General features: G+C 40.3%; 1 protein-coding gene across 2 annotated transcripts in view; it reads right to left on the bottom strand.

Moving 5' to 3' along the window:
- Positions 1-999: 999 nt before the first annotated feature.
- KIF26A (kinesin family member 26A) overlaps positions 1000-18296 on the bottom strand; it is a 97328-nt gene continuing 80031 nt past the window's right edge. For both annotated transcript variants that reach the window (XM_048949021.1, XM_048949022.1), the window contains exons 6-15: positions 16784-16993; positions 14857-14950; positions 14112-14374; positions 13681-13864; positions 13252-13411; positions 11540-11702; positions 7615-10990; positions 4022-4212; positions 2984-3134; positions 1000-2484 (exon numbers count right to left, since the gene is read on the bottom strand). In XM_048949021.1, the coding sequence (XP_048804978.1) occupies positions 2309-2484; positions 2984-3134; positions 4022-4212; positions 7615-10990; positions 11540-11702; positions 13252-13411; positions 13681-13864; positions 14112-14374; positions 14857-14950; positions 16784-16993 (4968 nt within the window). In that variant the 3' untranslated portion in view covers positions 1000-2308. The remainder of the gene's footprint in view (positions 2485-2983; positions 3135-4021; positions 4213-7614; positions 10991-11539; positions 11703-13251; positions 13412-13680; positions 13865-14111; positions 14375-14856; positions 14951-16783; positions 16994-18296) is intronic.

Below are 18296 nucleotides of genomic sequence, written 5' to 3'. Positions count from 1 at the left end.
TGCTTTGGAAAAGCCACAGTGCAGTGATCCACATCTTGATTTCAATGCTGTGTTTGGAAGAACTGTGTAATTCTGCACACATGCACAAAAAAAGTACAGCTAAATAAATATATCTGATACTCAAGGATATCAGCAAGGGGATCTTCCAGGAATTCTAGATGTCACATTCCCCTGCATACAACCCAAAGCAGTGCCAAATTCCAGTATGCAAACACAGTACAGCTTTTTCCAGGAATAAACCATAAGGGACTTTGATAAGGGAAGAGCATCCTTTGCAATTTATCAAAAATCATAAAGGTATTTAAGCATCAGACTCATGCTCTCACTGTCCACCTCCTCCAGGTATTTAATGAGGAGAAAAGCATTATCACCCCAATGAATGGACCCCTTCTGAGAGCCAGAGAATGTGGTGCTTGGATGCTGTGCTGTAAGGGCTTTGAAAAGAGGGAGGGAGGGACAGATGGGAAAATGCTACACATTACAGGTTGTTTGGACAAATAGCTTGAAAATACTCGAGATGGTGTCATTAGAAACATTAGCTTTACATTAAATCTGCCTGGAGCTACTACAGCTGGCATCAGTGGAAGATAAGGACCAGGCACAGCTACTGTCCAACAAGAGAGCAAACGCAGCAGTGTCAGAAATAGGTGTAGTGATTTGCCATGATGGTCCAACGGGGCACAGGGCTCAATTCCAGTTCCTGAAGCTTTCAGGTGTTTGCAGACCCAATCATAATTGCTTTGTCTCATCATGAGAAACAAGTTATCTGAGCCACAGGTCTTTGTTCTGTAAACTGTGAAGTACTAACAGTATTATCATTGCTCTTTATTTTACCCTTTGGCGTTTTGCCTCTTTTCTGATTGGTTTATGATGACTAATGTCAAGACTCTCTTGTAAGTTCTCTCTTGGGAGAGGAAATAATATAACATGACATTTAGTGCTGCGTACCACAGGCCATCCTCTCTCTTCCTAACATCAATATCACGTACATAGCAAGGAGAAATCATAACAATAGATGTATCTTTTATTCACAGATAAAAACCGAAGCAAGCTGTTATAATACATATTTGTACAAAGGATTTGAAAAAACCATAAAAAGGAAGATGATCAGAAAATATGATTCATTATGAAATGTGGTATTACATACACTATTAAACCTTTTCAAAAGTATTTGTTTGGCAACAATTTTTCAATAGTTTCCACACCTATGTGGCCTCCTTCAAAAAAGCACAAATCTCATGCAGCATGTATAAACTTGATCCTGAGGGTTTGCCTTCCTTAGAAAAACTGTAAAAAGATATACTATCTGTCTTAAAAGTTCAAAATGCAAATGCTATATTTATAGTCAAAACTATATAAAAATATGGACCTAACTTAACATTTACAAAAAAGTTTTTGCTTTTTTTTTTTTTTTTTTTTTGCTTGTTTTAGGGTTTTGGTAATAAACATAATTCTCAATTCCTGCAGCCACAGAGGAAAAAAGAAAACCAAAAACAAACCACAGTGCCCTTTGTAGACTTCCTCACATTAAAAAAGACCAGGTCTGTGAGAAGTAAGGTTAACCAAGGAAGTAGTAAGCAGTTAATATATATCTATATATGAATATATAAAATGGAAAACAAACATTTATTTTGATCTGAAAAAGTAATAATACAAAACCTGAAGGTAAAACAATCATCTCAAAATGCCATAATACACCTTTTCAATAGATAAATGTTCATAAAAATATCTTGAACCCTAACCAAGAAAACAATTATAATACAGTTTTAATTCTGCTACATAAAACAGCTTTTCTATGAAACAAGAAGGCAAGTTCAGGTATGAAAACATAATTTACTTATTGCTTTTGCTACAATGTTGTTTGTTTTTACATATAGTCATAAATACACTATACAGTATAAAATACTTCGTAGGAATACATTTTGTAGTCTGCTTAGGTTTGCTGGCTTTAATTCTAGCACCAAATACAAAAATGAAAATCAAATGAACTTTAAAGGCACTTCCATTGTATGCTTGTTTGAATTTTTTTTTTGTTTTTTAATGTCTTGGTTTGTACTAAATTTCTTCACTTCCCTCTGGTAGAAGCAATACTTGTTCCTACTTTCCTCTTTGTACAGTTCAGGTCACGTTGAGGCACCAAATGATTTATGAACATTCCCATCCCTCAGCCGTTTCTTTCTCCTACAACATTCATTGCTGCTTTTTAGCCTTCGCTTTTTCTCCTCCGCTTCCCAACTGCTTAATCTCTTTACTTCTTCATGTCGGACAATCCAGCTTCACTTCCTTCAGTCCCTTGAAAAACCTCTCTTCAAACCTCCACTTCCCTTACTCCATCTTGTGCATCTGTTATTCCAATATCAAAACACGTCACTATCATGATATGTGACTTGCACAGATTAACACACTGCTCTAGTTCCTCTGTCACTTGTTCCAGTGCCTCCAGGTACTCCTGTGACTCCTTATCGAGATCAGGATCCACTTCAACTATCAAACAAACAAACAAACAAAAAAAGCATGTTAAGATAAGAAGCTCACAAATAAAACATTATTCTATCATGAGGTTAAAAAAAAAAAAAAAAGGACCATTTTACTTCTCTTCAACTAAGAAATAATTCCATTTTTCCCACAGTTAACCTTGAAACTCAATCACTGAGTCTGCGAACAAATCTCATGCCTCAGTTTCCCATCTGTAACATGGATTTGAAAATACATTTCCTTCTTTGGAAAGAAGGATAATAAAAGATTATATGAATATTTAATATTAAGAATCACAGCAAGTCTCTGTTGTTAGTTTCTTCCATTTCTGGTACTACTCATCACTGAACAAAATCCTGTATCACAGAAATGCTAATGGTGTCACAGAGCGCTTGGGTCTCCTTTCAGCAAAGTATCTTAGCAGGTGCTTAACTTTGTCAGAGGGACTGCTCACATGCTGAGAATTTGCTACATGTCTGTCACACTACTATTTTGCAAAAACACTTACAGTCTTCCTTCCATTTATTCGGGTCCATCATCAACCTGCATTTTGTCTCTTCCAATTCTTCCTTCAAAAACTCGTGCTTTGCCTTTACTTCTCTGATCCGCTGCTGGCGCCTCTCTAGTATCTTCAGCTTGGTATGGAAATACATCAGACCCTTTAAAGACAAAGAAAAAAACATCTCATTAATTTGCCTGTTATGAGTTGACCTCTGACATTTGGACGCAAATTGCTCCTATTAAAGTTGGCAGATGAGTTTTTTGTTTGGTTGCTTTTTTTGTTTTGTTTTTACTATTATTATTGTTACTATTTGAAGTTCACATTAATGGATTCCAGTGTAGAGGAACAGCATGCTACATCACTCAAGCATTTGTTGCACTTCTCAGTATGAGCAAACACCTCCAATACATTCTGAAATTACCAGTTTGTAGAGGACTTCTTTTTCCAGTAGTGGAAAAAAAAAAAAAAAAAAAAAAAAAAGAAAAATCAAAACAGCCTAATAATAATGAAGGAGTTATACTTAATCCTAGGAAACATGAATTCTTATTTTCTTAAAAGTATTCCTACCTTCTCAACATCCTGGAAAGGCTATTATGAAAGAAATGGGAAAAAGGCATCAGAAGAATATAGAATTTTGGTCTCTAGAATAAAATTAGGTGAAGTTTTTTCCAATTACAAGTAAATTAAACTCACTGTATCCCTGATTTAATAGAACCCTGTCATTTACATGAAAAGTTAATGACCCTACAGTTGAGAGAAGCTGTAAGGTTTCATCAGCTAGGCTAAGATTATGAAGTTTTCTCATAATGTATTCATTGGTAACTTTCATTTACATCATCAGTCACATTAAACACAATTAATTTTAGATAGTAATCACTTTCGTTTTCAGTGTTAAGGGTACCTCAACATATGAATTGTAAAATTAATAATTATAGTGCATTAATTGCAATCTATTTCTCAAACACTGTTCCAGCATTCAAACAAGGATTCTGCCTGTGTACTGTAATTTATGTTGTCTATAGTTGTTATAAAATATGTGCTGACCTCGGTTTCCTCTTGTCTGTGTCGATGTAATCGTTCCACATCATCAATCTCATAAACTTTAATTTCAAATGGCTCCTTTAAAGTGCCTGGCAAAGGTGGTAGATCAACCCATTGGCCAGTGACACTGGGTTTTCTTCCTAGGGAGGCAGCATCTGGCAATGGAGCAGGAATCAGTCTACGACGCTGGAGACCTATAATAACAAAGACAAGTGATCCTCAGATTCCAAGGAGACTAACAGACTGCAGAACATTATGGCAGCAAACTGAAGATCTAGGTTATCTGGAAACTTAGGAAGAAATGCTTTTCTCAATCTTTTCCTTTTAGTAATTCCCCTCAGGCTGCTGACTGAGTTACTGCCTTGACAAAATACGTTCCTGTTGGTTTGTCAATGGGAGTAACAGCAGTTCTATTCCCAAAGCAGATGTCTGAGCACTGGTTGTTTATTCTCTCCTTGGAAAAACATTTTTCCTGGATTAACTTCTCTTTGGTGGATTTTAATGGTATTCATTATCTTGCAATGGAAATGAGATAGAGAGTAATTTCCCACCAATACTGATAATGGCTGACAAGTATCTCCTCCTCCAGTTAAAGACAAGCAAAGCTAACATCCCTTCAATTCTATTACTTCTTTGCCAGGAGCACACAGTCCCCTCCACACAGCCACACTACCAGTACTTAAAGGAGGTAAATGTCAGCGTTTTCAGTGACACTGTAGGATTAAAAGATGTTTGGCACTTCAGAAGGCAGCAATCAATCAAGTTGCAGCTTGTCACTGCTATGCCTATCACTGCTCATTTACACACTGGTCAGAGTATGACAAACCTCATGAATTCCTCAACAGCAGGGATTTGTTTTTTCCACAAATAAAGAGCAAACCACCACACTAACACAATTTCCAGGAGAAGAAGTTTCCTAGAGGAGAAACCGACTGGTGTACTTGAAAAATGCTAGTACTTTTGTATACAAAAGCTGACACTTTGGTGTCCAGCAGTTTTCACAGTCACAAGTCTCTCTCTTCGTTCTCTCAAAGGCAGAACTTTATATATGACATGAGTGAACACCTACATAGGGCTGGTTAAAACAAGGCTGCAGTGCAGTCCCTGGGTAAATAGAAGGGCTGAAGGCCACCAGAAATAAGCTGAAACATCGCGTTAGCAGTAAGTACAAGCAGCTTTGGCTGAATGGTGGCAATAAATAAATTCATTGCTGACAAATCTCCCTCCTTTTATTGAAAACCTACTCTCAGAGTGGAGTTTCATTACTTTTAGTCTTCTTGCTAAAGGGAGCGTATCAAACAGACACGGCAGTGCTGTTCAGAGGAAAGTGCACCCAAGGTAATCTACTAGGCTCAAGACCTCTACAGGAAAAATTCAAGTTAAGGCTGTCAGGTGAGCCCTGTCACAAAACTCCAGATGAAATGGAGACAAAACCCCAGCAGACACCTTGTGAGACCAATACACCTCCACAGATACCTGATGAGTTTACATGGTCTTAAAAAAAGCATCCCTTACTCTTAATTGCATCCTTGCTAATTTCTATTATAAGGGAATGAATAGAATAAATTCCCTTAAAATAAATATTCTAAGGGAATATTCCTGGAAAGGGTAAGACTTGATTCTACTTCCCCAACACTACTTACCATTCTCACATTCTCAATTTATTTAGTCTGAATCAATGCTATTTGCCCACTGAAACCACCTACAGTAACTCTGATCTTGTAAGTACATTGGTGAGAGCTGGATCCCCCTCTGAAGAGGACACTGAATAGAAGTAGTAAAATACAAGAAGAGAAACTTCATATCCTTCCACTGAACCAGACAACATCAACATCATTTCTCTATGGATAAAGTTAAAGGATGAGGGTACAAAGTTTCCAGTGATACCTAAGGGAGAAGGTTTGTCTACAGGAATAGGTTTCTCTTCCACAGGTTCTGTATTTGCAGAGACCTGTCGCTTGACTAGAACATAGTTGGGAGCAATGTAAACATCAAGAATCTCTAACACTTTGCAAACATTGCAATATATTTTATGGCAATAATGGGAGTGCAAACATTTTGTCTAAGAAATATTTCATGAAGTTCCCAGGAAACCTCATATCATGGACAAAATACATTATGGTCTCTAAGTCTAAAGTATTCCAAAAATAATTTACTGATATAGAGCAATTTCAAATGGAAAAATAACTAGTTTGTCATTTTTAAAGACATTATAAGCATTTCCTGTGGCAAAAACAAATAGAAATCCATCATTGGGTAGTGCCTTCTCAATATGTGCACAACTTATACAGCTGCTAGTATTGATTTGCAGGAAAAGGTTGAAGAGGTTTGTATGCTATGGAAAGAGAATTGCAGCAAATGCTGCACTAAGTTTCCAAACTGATTTAAACCCCACTGAATCAACTCAGCTTCTTTGACGATAGATCCACATCACTTTAACTCATTTGATTTTACTGCCAGAATTGTGCATCATAACTGTCTCTACAGATTGCAAAAATTACCCCTTGCCAACCAAAAACTCAAGATTCAGTGCACCACTGATATCCATTCCTGCTCTACTGCAGTACACTTAGATTACTGAATAAGAATTTGGTCTTTAGCTGACTCTGACTGTCAATGATTCTTTATGATACATGTCTTCAAGCTAGATAGATAAAAATGACTACTGTACCAGCAGTCACACCAGCCTGATTTTGAAGCTGGCTACAACCAGGGACACTTAGATGAGCACCACCTGCAAGAGCAACAAGGAAAGGCACTGGAGAGCAGAAAAGGGGAGCTGGCATTCATATGCCACCTCTGCATGGTACAGTCAAGAGCGTCTGCCTTGGCATAGCATGCAAGTGAGAGCAACTTCTGAGCAACTTCCACAATGGCTTGCTGTTCTTTTTACACAAGTACCTTCCAAACATTTTTCATGAAACCTTCGCTACAGTGCAACGCAGTAATTTTGCAGTTAGCTGGCAGTATTAATGCACTCTCCCGCTCTGCCTGCAGGCCCTACTTTTAGATAATCTAATACAATTTTCATTAATACACAAATGCTGTTCTCCACTCCAGACCTATTCCCTTGTTCCCAAACAGAAGTCTCAGCCTACTCCACAGAAATTTCCCATCAGCAGACCATCTCCTCTCCTCACCGCCCCCCTCTTGCCCTTCTTCCCCAGCCTGCACAAAAGCACTCTCAATCCTCATGAAAATACTTTCAATATCTTCACTCTTCCCAATCCATCTGTAACACCCTCTTCATCTGGGCTGCGCTCGCTGCTGACCCTGCTGAGGAAGGAAGGTCCCCGTCTGCTGGCAGCCACCTGCTGCCTCCACCCTCACAAGGAGGCTGCCAGAGCCCCAGGGCACTCAGCACCTTCTCCTGCCCTCTCTGCTGCAGCACCTGTGTCACACCTGCAGCTTTGAAGTGAAATAAATGACAAGTAGCTGCTGTCACAGCAATACACATGCACACACAAGTGCAATGCAGGCAGTCCCCACTTCAAGCTTGCCCCAGCCCACTTCTGTTGGAGGCGCTGTGAGAATTTCACACCCTCCAGGACGCAGCAGTGCGCCGGTGGCCTGGCCACCTTCCCTTTACTCCTCACCTGTAGATCGTTTCTTGGGGGACTTGAGGCTCCTCATCCGTCCTGGAGAGGACATCCCGCTTTCACTCATGGAGTCGTGTGCAGAAGAGGCACTGCCAGTGGCCTCACTGTCCCGAATCATACTCTCATAGCCGCTGCTACCACCGCTGTGGTAGAACAGAGCCGTCCTCCCCATGGCCGGTGGCAGTTCCCCGCTGAGGACACTGCTGTTGTCACTACCATGCCCGCTGCTGTACCGCTGAGGCCGCCGGGGTGCTGTTATCTTGCTGTATGGAGATGGCAGCACTGGGATTGGAGACTTCTCATCACTGAGATTAATTCCACTGTCATTGCCACTGTCAGAGTCAGTAGAGCCTCGGAAGTGGCCCACCTTGGCAGAGCCACCAGACACCAGCTCGTTCACGCGGCTGTTGGCCGCCCTCATGGCCTGCTTGGTCCCCATGATGGTCCCTCGGCCGGGTTTGCCACCAGCAGGCTGCATGGATCGGGGTGCAGCCTTTCCTCCAGGAGCCACACTGGAGCTCTTCCCCACTGGCTGTGCCAGGGACTTCACGGAGGAACTGAGAGACTTTGATCCGCTGGCGGAGAGGCCCCGGTTTTTATTCCCGCTGGCTTGGACCTTCTGGTTAGCTGTGGGTTTTGCCTGGCTGCTTTTACCAGGTGCAGGGTTGTTGAAGGTCAATGGTAAAGCTCCACCAGAGGCAACAGGGGGAACGCCCAACCTAGGGACAGAGCGTCCTGCCCGGACATTACCAGTGCTCCCATTTTCCCTCACCAAGTTTGCTTTGGATCCAACTGACGTCAGGCTGTCACACCTCTCCAGAGACATGTGGCTCCCATAGCGGTGCACAGCTTCATTCTTTGATGCCTTTGCCTTCAAGCTTGATGTCATCTTAGGCAAAGAGTGATCACCTTTCAGGTTCATTCTACTGCTGGCACATTCACTGAAGTAAGACCCAGCTTTCAACCGCAAATCCAGTTCATCTTCAGCCTTTGGTGTGGAAGCCCTGGCAAACTCTAGGCTGGAGGCTTTTCCCCCACCATTTCCCAGACCAACAGGTTTCTGTTCCAGGCTTGATTTGCGCACAGGAGGTGTTGGAGGCATTGGCCCGCCTGGCCTGGGCAACATGCTTGACTTCTGCGGCATGCTCTTCTTTCCCAGTGAAGATTTCAAGCTGCCAGTGGCCATAGGAGCATCCGAATTCCCTCTGGTGATGGCCTCTGACAAAGTATTGTTATTAGCATGTGATACTGGCATCACTCCCAATGTGGTGGCCCCTCTCTTCAGCTGTGGCATCTTCATCACAGCTTCTGACTTCTTCGCAGCTCCACTGGAGGATTTGCAGGCCATTTCGCAACCATCCACAACCCTCTGCGAACAGGCAAGCATAGTTTGTGACTTCGTTGGCCCAGATGATGTGCCAAAATACTGGGCAGCTTTTCCTGGCTGCTTGTCAGTACCAAATGTGTGAGATTTTGGAGACAACAATGCATCTGTGGGTTTTGTTTCCAGCTGATTATCTGTGCGCAGCAGCCAGGGATCTTCAAATACACCACGTGGATTCTGCAGGTCTTTATAGCTGATGACAGTATTATTGTGGATTGGAGACGAGGTAGTTTTTGTTTTCCTAGGAAGACTAGAATGTATTGTTTCTATTACAGGCGTATCACGAGAATTACATTTTATTTTTACAGGCTGATCAGAGATACAAAAAGCACTTTTAATCTGAGATGCTTTGGTAGTTTCAGAGGTTTGAGGGCTTTTGCCAAATCCTGAGGACAGCTTGCTAGAACTCATGCTCTCACTGTCCAGTTCAGAGAAGCAAAATCCACTGTCATTCAGAGCGCTTTTCAAAGGGACAGATAAATTGTGTGAATCCAAGTTGAAGGGATCTTCAGACTTATTACAGCTGTAAGATGTCTGAGCTACAAAACTGTCACTTGACTGAGCTCCATCACTCTCAATTGTACAAATGCTGACTTCACTGAGCCATGAACTGATGGAGGAACGTCTGCTGCTGGTAAAGGGATCCTTAGCAAAGGGCACAACAATATCAATATTTACACCAGTAGAAGTTTCCTGTGAGGTATAAGCATCAAACTCGTCGTTTATGCTACTGATAATACTAACCGGCCTTGAACCTGATGCAAGGGCCTGAAGGGAGCAGTCGCTGTTAAAGCTAATGATACTGGAAGGTCTTCCATTATCCATAATCCCACTGATGGACAGTTCTTCCACCACAGTGAAAACAAGCTCATCCTCCCCATTCAGCTCAACGGGCTGCTGTAAAGTCACCGTAGTGGTTAGTATATCTCGATCAAAACATTTACCTCTGAATGCTGATCGGAAGCTGTGTACCTCTATAGCACCTGACTGACTCTGGCCATTGCTACTAACCAGAAACGTGCTTCCTACAGAGTTTTGTTCAGGTTTGTTTGCTATCTGCTTGCTCATTCCCACAGGAGGAGTCCGAACTGCATTGCTATTGTCCAGCTCCAAACTCTGAGCTTTGGAACTTGGCACCTGTTCTTTCTGCTGTGGAGGTGGGGGTGCTGGGCTTGGCAAGGGCCTCTTCACATACAAAGACTTTTCTTTAACGACACATTCAGCTGCGACTTTATTCTGCTCTGGGTTCTTTGAAGGGCTACTACACCTTGACAACTGCAGGGAATCAGTGATTGTCTCCCTCTCTCCCTCCAGTACTTTGCTGTCAGCTCTGCTCTGTGTCACAGAAAGCTCCGTTTTCAAGTGAGGTGTGCTCTTTTCATGACAATTACCATTTACACCCCTTGGTGCAATACTCTGGAAAGGAATATTATGCCCTTTTTTTGGAGATGCAGATTCTTGAGAAACTGGTTTCTTAAATCCTCCAGAAGGAGAAGACAGTTTTTCCATTATCAGTTTAGACTGTGTGTTTTCTGTACCTCCGGGCACTGGACTACAATTGGATGTAACAGAAGTCTCTCCACAAGCATATTTGATAGGTTCCTCGCTTCCATCAATGCACTCTAACCTTTCTTGCAGTTCAGCGAAAGTGTTGCATTTAAAATGGTCCTTGTCAGAACTCCTACCGCTGGCAGAATTGTCTTTACTTCTCTTCTTGTTCAGGGATGGGATTATGGGAACAAACTCTGGAGGACCTTCATTATCTGTCAATTCCCTGTCAGACAAAGCTGCACCATTAGGACCAACATAGATGACAGTATCACAAGACTGTTCACTGCTAGAGGAATAATCAGGATCACTAGATATACTCAGGACAGGAAGGTCAGGGTCAAGGGCAACAGTTCGTGGGTGGAATGGTCGAAGATGGGGTGGTCTTCGGACATGTCCTTCTTCACATGAACTCTCTCCTCCAGATGAGCTGGATGCATACTGCAAATAATCAGCAGGGGAAGAGTTATTAAAATGAATTGATATATGTGTATATATATGTGCATGTAATTGATAAAAATACCAGGTTTGCAATATACTCTGCACTCTGTGTGTACTATCACATCTACATCTAGTGCAAAAATATTACTGTGTGAATTAAAGTAACAAGGTCATGCAACACAAATTTTACTGGAGTCATAAATCACACCTTTTTGAGGCAGTTTACATTAAATACTATACATTCTCTTTGTCCTCAACAGTTTTCTGTTCCTTTCTTATTGGTTTTTAATTAACACAAATTGAGGCTTGAGATAGTTCCACATACAAGCAAATAAAGGATTCGTGTCTGGAACAGACAGAAAGTGAATTTCAGGATTAAGGATTGGGGGTGGGATGATGGCTTGATGCCAAGTCATTTGTCAGTTCTCTTCTTGAGCTTTTATGCATTTTGTATTACTTCTTAAGGCTGAGAAATCCCATATTCCCCCACCAAGAGGGTAGAAAAGCTCATTTTCAAATGAATTAATTGTGGTATGCCTGTGTACCAACCTTGGATTTTTTCTTTCTCATTCGGTGGATTCGTGATGAAAGTTGAATGGTGGTGAGGGTTTCTGCATAATTCGCTGGGGAGTCTGAAATATGCGCAATCATAGTAGTTCTGCAGTTGATGTTCCCAAGTGATTCCCTCAACAACATTGTCAACTTGTTGTCTCTGTGTAAAAAATGGGAATGTTAATATAGTTTAAAGAAATCAGTCTTTTTGCAGATTTTTACACCACAGGTTTACTTTTATTTTCAGAAGGATATACACATTTATGGTACATATCAATCAGAAATTATTCCTATTATTTGCCTGTACTAAAAATGTATCAAATTGTACACAGACAAATATACCAAAATTTGGACAATTTATCAGTCTTTTTTGCATTATAATTCATTTTGTTTGTTACATAACACAGCTGTAAAATGGTTGATAATAGTTTAGTTACCTCACACTTAGCTCATACTGCTCAAGCAGCTCATGATCGCATTATATTTATCCATGCAGACTCTGCATCTCTATCTAACCTTTGTGAGATATGGGCATATAATTTTGATGAGAAAAAGTCAACAGAAATGGTAAGAAAATCCTAGAAAAATAACAACATTAGGTATCAGAAATATATTATTAGTGTCACCCTAGCTAATCTAGTTCCCATTCTGCTTTGCTTTGCTATGACATGGCAAATGGGAAGCTATAATTCACTCTGAAAGTATTCCTTCAGAAGGTGATGCAATTGTTAGCAATGGAGAGCAAAGCTGACAAGATAGCTAATATTCTGTCACCCACAAGTCTCCAACATATCTACCCAAGGCTCTTTGGAGGCTGTTTCCTATCACCACCCTAAGCTGGCCCGAAGTGTAGGAATTACTATCATGTCTGTGCTCATGAAATCATAGCAGGCACCCTTCCTTATTCTAGCCTATTCATTCTGTACTCCATCCACAATCCTAGCAACTAGCCTGAGGAAATTATCTACTTTCAGCCTAAAACAGAAAAAAGGAACACCTGTTTGAGATGCAACACTAGATAAGTGGAATGACATGATTGATAATGAAGACACGAAATTAAAAAGACAAGCAGAAATTAAACTTAAGGGCAGAAGGCCAACTTCTGGCAGGAGTGTTTACATTGCGAATGTTGTCTTTAGGCTGGGCTCCCCACAGATGTGTTTGGCATAACATTATTGTCAAGCATACTCTACAAAGCAATACACCTGAATATTCCCTTCTGCTAAACAAATGTGCAACATGGTCACCTTTTCTCTCTCTTTTTTTTTTTTTATTGAAAAAATTAGAATGTACCACTAAAAACAGCATAGTGAAATAAAACCCCTTGATGACCATACTTTACAAATATTCTAATATCTTCTGAAATTTCAAAAGTTTCTAAATTTTGAAAAAGAAACAGAAGAGGAAAAAAAAATCTGTCATTCCTCCTGCATTCTTCAACAATCAAACTCTCTTCAACATATGCATTTCGCCCAAATCAAGCATATACCAATATCCATACAATTTCTGATCACTTAAGTAAGAACGTCATGTTGGTAGATAAACATATGTATGTATCTAACACATAAGTAATATTAAGACACATCCCTCTCTGACAGAACTTCCTTTAATTTCATCTTAGGCAGAGTAAATTGCTTATGCTTATGCAATTCATTGCTCAGGTAACACCAGCCACAAATTTAAGCTAATGCATGCAATAATTGACTTACTTATATGGCACGTGTTTAGCACCATTAATTAAGGCCAAAATTACATTGCCCAAGGCAGAGAGAGACAAACACAGAGAGCCTCCTCCATCTCTGCTCTTGCTCAGCACTTTTTCACAGCTCCCTAGATCAATGAGATGCAAACGGCTGCGTCCTCCAGACACTAAAACAAAAAGGAAAAACAGTTGTACGTTATGTCCCTGCATGGGCTCCAGCCAGACTGGGTATTCAAAACTTATTCAAATGAAGAAAATAATGAATACAGCATAGGCTAATGACCAAATTAAATATTAATAGCAAGAAAAAAGCTACTGAAGTCGTAGGTGGACTGACTTGAGGGTTCACTTCACTTTTTCAAGTTTATTGCCAATTACTGTTAAGCTAACCCAAACCCAAGTCGTTTAAAAATTAAGAATATGTGAAGATTCATACTTCCTCCTTTGCCACTTTTCTCCATGCGATACTGGTATATGTGAAGAGTGAAGAGCATGTGTGAATTCCTCCTATCTTCTTCCTCACATTCAGGTTTGCTGGTACTTCTGGCAGCAATTGCAGCGTCAAGGAAAAAGGCAGCCTTCTCTGCTGTCGGAGCTCTTAGCTCACTTTGGTTTTGAAGCTGGAATACAGACAGTAAAATGTCTAATTAGCAGAGGAGCTTTTATTTTTTTCTTTCTGAATTAGCTAAATCTCTTGAGAACTAAAAGAAACAAATCTGTACATCCTGGGAGCATGACTTAACAGATTAAAAGCAATTTATTTTTTTTAACCATCTTAAAAGTTGTCATAATTGCTGTCAGATGAAAGAAAATAAAAAGTAGAAGAAATTCAGACTCAGAAGATCTATGTTGGGATATCCACTATACCTGGGTTCCACATATTGGATCTTCTCTTAGATAAACTCCAGGCGACTGGCCATCCTGAAGGCTGCCAGTGGCCACTTCAGCTAACAAATCCTTAAGGTTTTCATCTTTGCCACTGATCTCCACAGCAGATACTCTAATAGAGAAACGAGTCCCAGTTTTTTCTTTACGTTCATTGATTAATTTGAAGAGCCAAGAAATTGCACAGGGGATGATACCAAGGCTTTGTGTGGAACTATCTTTCCCAATCATCGTAAAAGATTTTCCTAGAATGAAAGGACAAACGTGAACTTAATCCACCTTTCTTGTAAAAGACAGTTTCTCTACATATCACCATCGCACATTATATGCAATGCCACGTGCTGCACAGATAACGGAAAATAACAAATGCAAAAAATGCCAAGTAGTTAATTATTAATCCATTACTATTTATTCAATTAGTTTTGCCATTTTTGTAACTCTGACCTACAGCAAATTAGATCTTAAAAACATCTCTGATCTTTTGATTTTCATCACAATGCACCTATATAAAAACTTGCTCTTGAATAAGCTAATCTGATGTTACATTTTACCTTTTCAAATTAAAACTTACAATCCCAGTGTAGAAATAAACCATGATAAGTTTGCAAAGCTAATTAAAAAGAAATTCTAATCTATTCATATACTCCAGGTTTATTGTTCCAGGAGCTGACAGCATGTAATTACCAGACTGACATAGTAATTAACTGTAACGAATTTGGGAGCTCACCAAGCTTGACGTGACCAAAGCAAAATATGCAACCATCTGCACCATTCACAACAGACTGGATTACTTCTGCCACTGTTCCAGAGCATACCTCCGCCTGAAAGAAAGATTGGAGACAAATAAGTAGAAGAGAATATACCGCTATGTTTTTCACAACTCTTCTGTATGAAATGACTCAATATTTTTATATTCTTCCCGTTTTTATGGCATCCATCCTATTATTTCAGTAACTATGCTATCTTAAAAAAAAGCAACAACAAAAAACCTGCTACTGCAGCCTAAAATAGTTTTCAATTCTATTAAACCAATTTTCTTGGAATATTGATTCTATGACTAATGTACCAAACTGAATGCTATCCAACCAGGCTTCCTGCTGGTATAATAGCTTCGCCAAGGCTATTCAGCAATAGTAGCAACTCCACTGAAATTAAGCTGCTCAGGAGTGCTCACAGGAATTAAAAAGACATTCATACTGGAGAAAATGCATTAAGATCCCTGAATAAGATTTCATAGCATCACATTTTCCTTTTCCAAGGAAAACAGTATCATCAATAACTTCCTAAAATACCTGAGCGTACTAAAACCTGCATATCCACATCAGTGAAGGTTTCAAATATACGACATGATGATGTATTATGTACAGCAACTGTGTGGGGTGGTGGAGGCAGGGAAAGGTTTAAATACGTAACTACAGTGAATGATAAAGCTGTTTGTAGCTTCTTGGCAGTGAGTTTGCCTCGAGGAATGATGTCTGTGCAGAAGTTGGGTGGGCTGGCCAACATCACCAAGAAACACAAGTGGTGCACTACAAGCACCTGAAAGTGCCTAGACCAAACCAGGGGGCAGGATCCACAGGATTGTGTCAAAACCAGCACAGCAGCTGGCTGTGATCAGCCACCTTGCAGGAGGGGCTGACCACAGGCGTTTCAGTATCTGTAAGACAAAGCCATTTCCAGTTCTAGACCAATGTTGACATTACGGTTGCAAATCTCTGCAGAAAGACACAGTTTGGGTTTATGCAGGATCTCAACACCAGACTGGTGTACTGGTGTAGTTACCATTGCAGTAGGAGTGGAGCTGTGTAGGACATATTCTCCATCTTTAGTGCTGGCTAGAACTTAGATTTCACGGATACCTTTGTATCTCTACTTTGGAACCCCAAAAGTCAGTAACATCCTAGGAGAAGATATGAGTGTGGAATTCTTAGCTATATCTCAATATCTTTTGTCAGCATTAGTATATCTTTATCACCTTTAATATTTTGTGTTTTATTTTCTTTCAATAAAATCTAACTTTAATAATCACTCTCTGACAACAAAAGTCCTGTCAGATACTCACCATGCCATCTACATATCAGATTTAATGTCAGGGCCTACTACTGTAGAAATAGAGCCTTTTGCAGGGCATGAGAGGCACACATCATTAGCACCACCATCAAGATAAAATATTTGGTCAAGAATGTAGAATAAGCAAACTAGAAAAGGTGATGAAAACATAAAAGCTCCCTTACTATTTCTTCAGTATAGCAGTACCATGAAGTTAGCTGTATCTCTTCTCCTAACAGCAGCATTTAGCACTTAACATTAAGTACATGGTCATTACCCATTGAAAGCAGTGGGGAAGGAGATTCTTTGTGACATCAAATGGGTTAAAACTTAACTGGATGGAAAAGTGAGCTTCAAATTGGCTGTGTCTTTCACTAACAAGAGAAAATGCACAAAGATAATTCAGTCAGCAAATCCATTTCCCTTTATTTTATGTCTTGGCTAAACTGGAAGTGTCTGTCTATTAATTACTGTTGTATGTGGCTTTTTTTTTTTTTCCAAGCGTTAGGAAACTCATTCAAATAAAATTCCGTAGAAACAGAAAGTACTCTGAAGGCAAATGAAATGCAAAAGACTCAGGAAATTTACGCAAGTGACTTGGTTACCTGTGAAGCATCCTGTGGGAAAACTGCATCAAAGGCAAACATCTTTGGGACAGCAACAATACCTCTTCTGTGACCTCCATTGGAAGGCCCACTTGCCGCTGGATCATAAAGCGTGATTTGCTTTTTTCGAGGATCTACCTTTAGGAAGGACATGGATTCGGATGTTTCATGTGCTCCTTGAGAGGGACAAATTCTTACCATCACTTTCACCTGCAAATATTCAGAAGAAAGTGACAACTTTATTTCCAAGCTAGAGATAAACACATGCATAGCATTCCTCCCTGCTACGCTCCCCCCTCCCAAGACACGATCATTTGTATTACTTAGGTATGTCAGGACAACCGTGGGACAAAACCAGAGCCAGATTTTTAAGGCTGGTTTCCACCTGGGGGGTTTTCATTAAATTAGCTTTCAAAGGTGCACTTTGTCCCTTCTGTTGACACTTCCAGTTTCAAAGTTTCAATTTCCAAATGTCTGATCTGCAGGTATAATCCACTGTAGGTGTAATACCATGCCTAAAGAAAACAAAACTTTGGTCTCCTACCTCCTATGTGCTTAATGTGACCAAAAGTACAACCTGAACCATTCCAAAAATCCATCTGAATAATTCAAAGCTGAGAGAGCTAGCACATTCAAACTGAGCTGAATCTGGAAAGTCTCAATTTCTTTTTCACATTACTGTAATAAACAGGTGCCTCTCTTATAGCTTTCCCAGGCAGACACCTTTATGCTGTTATTGCTAGGCAGCGTGGTGGTTAGCTGAAGATTTAATGGCAGCCTCAAAGAAGGGAAGGAAAAAAAAATACAAACATTAAAAGCTTAAAAAGAAACTACTCACAAAGTACATTTTTACTCCTACATACTGCATTTTAAGGCAGCACTTTCAGACATGTTGGCTGTGATTTTCCCAGCAGCTCACAGAAGCCAAGTGACCTGGTTTCACTGAAGTTCAGCAAAGGCTGCACACCTGCTTCTCCTGGGCTTCCTGGAAGTCATACTCTTATTTTGAAAAGCCATGAAATACTGCCTCACACCTATATACAATGATTTATTCTTACAGAACGCTCCCAGGTCAGAACCAATGTATTTTACACACCTGGCACTGCAGTAAATGACTATTACAGGAGCAATGTCACTCAGCTGATCATCAATTCTGCTCTGACCAGAAGATCAAACTTAAAGGAAAGCTATTCTTGGCCAGAGTAACTCTCCTTGGCCAATATAAAAAGCTTCAAGAACAAGCTGAACAACAGTATTACACACTCTTCTAGCTAACAAATGACTTTCCCAGCAGCAGTGGGACACCTGGTTTTGCTGGGTGAAGAGTCTCCACAGCTGTAATGCACCAGCCAGCTGAGCTAAAATACACACCTATGGTCTCCAAAGCACCCATCGGGACCTGTACATTCCATAATGCAACTACTGACCCAAACAAAATACTTACTCCTCCTTCTATAGCACTTGCATTCAATTTGGATGGAGAGTGAAAAAGAAAGCAACCTCTCTGCTGCAA

This window comes from Lagopus muta, chromosome 6 (genome assembly GCF_023343835.1).
Source record: "Lagopus muta isolate bLagMut1 chromosome 6, bLagMut1 primary, whole genome shotgun sequence".
Lineage (NCBI taxonomy): Eukaryota > Metazoa > Chordata > Aves > Galliformes > Phasianidae > Lagopus > Lagopus muta.
Note: the sequence above shows the minus strand (reverse complement) of the source record. Positions and strands in the feature narration are given on the sequence as shown.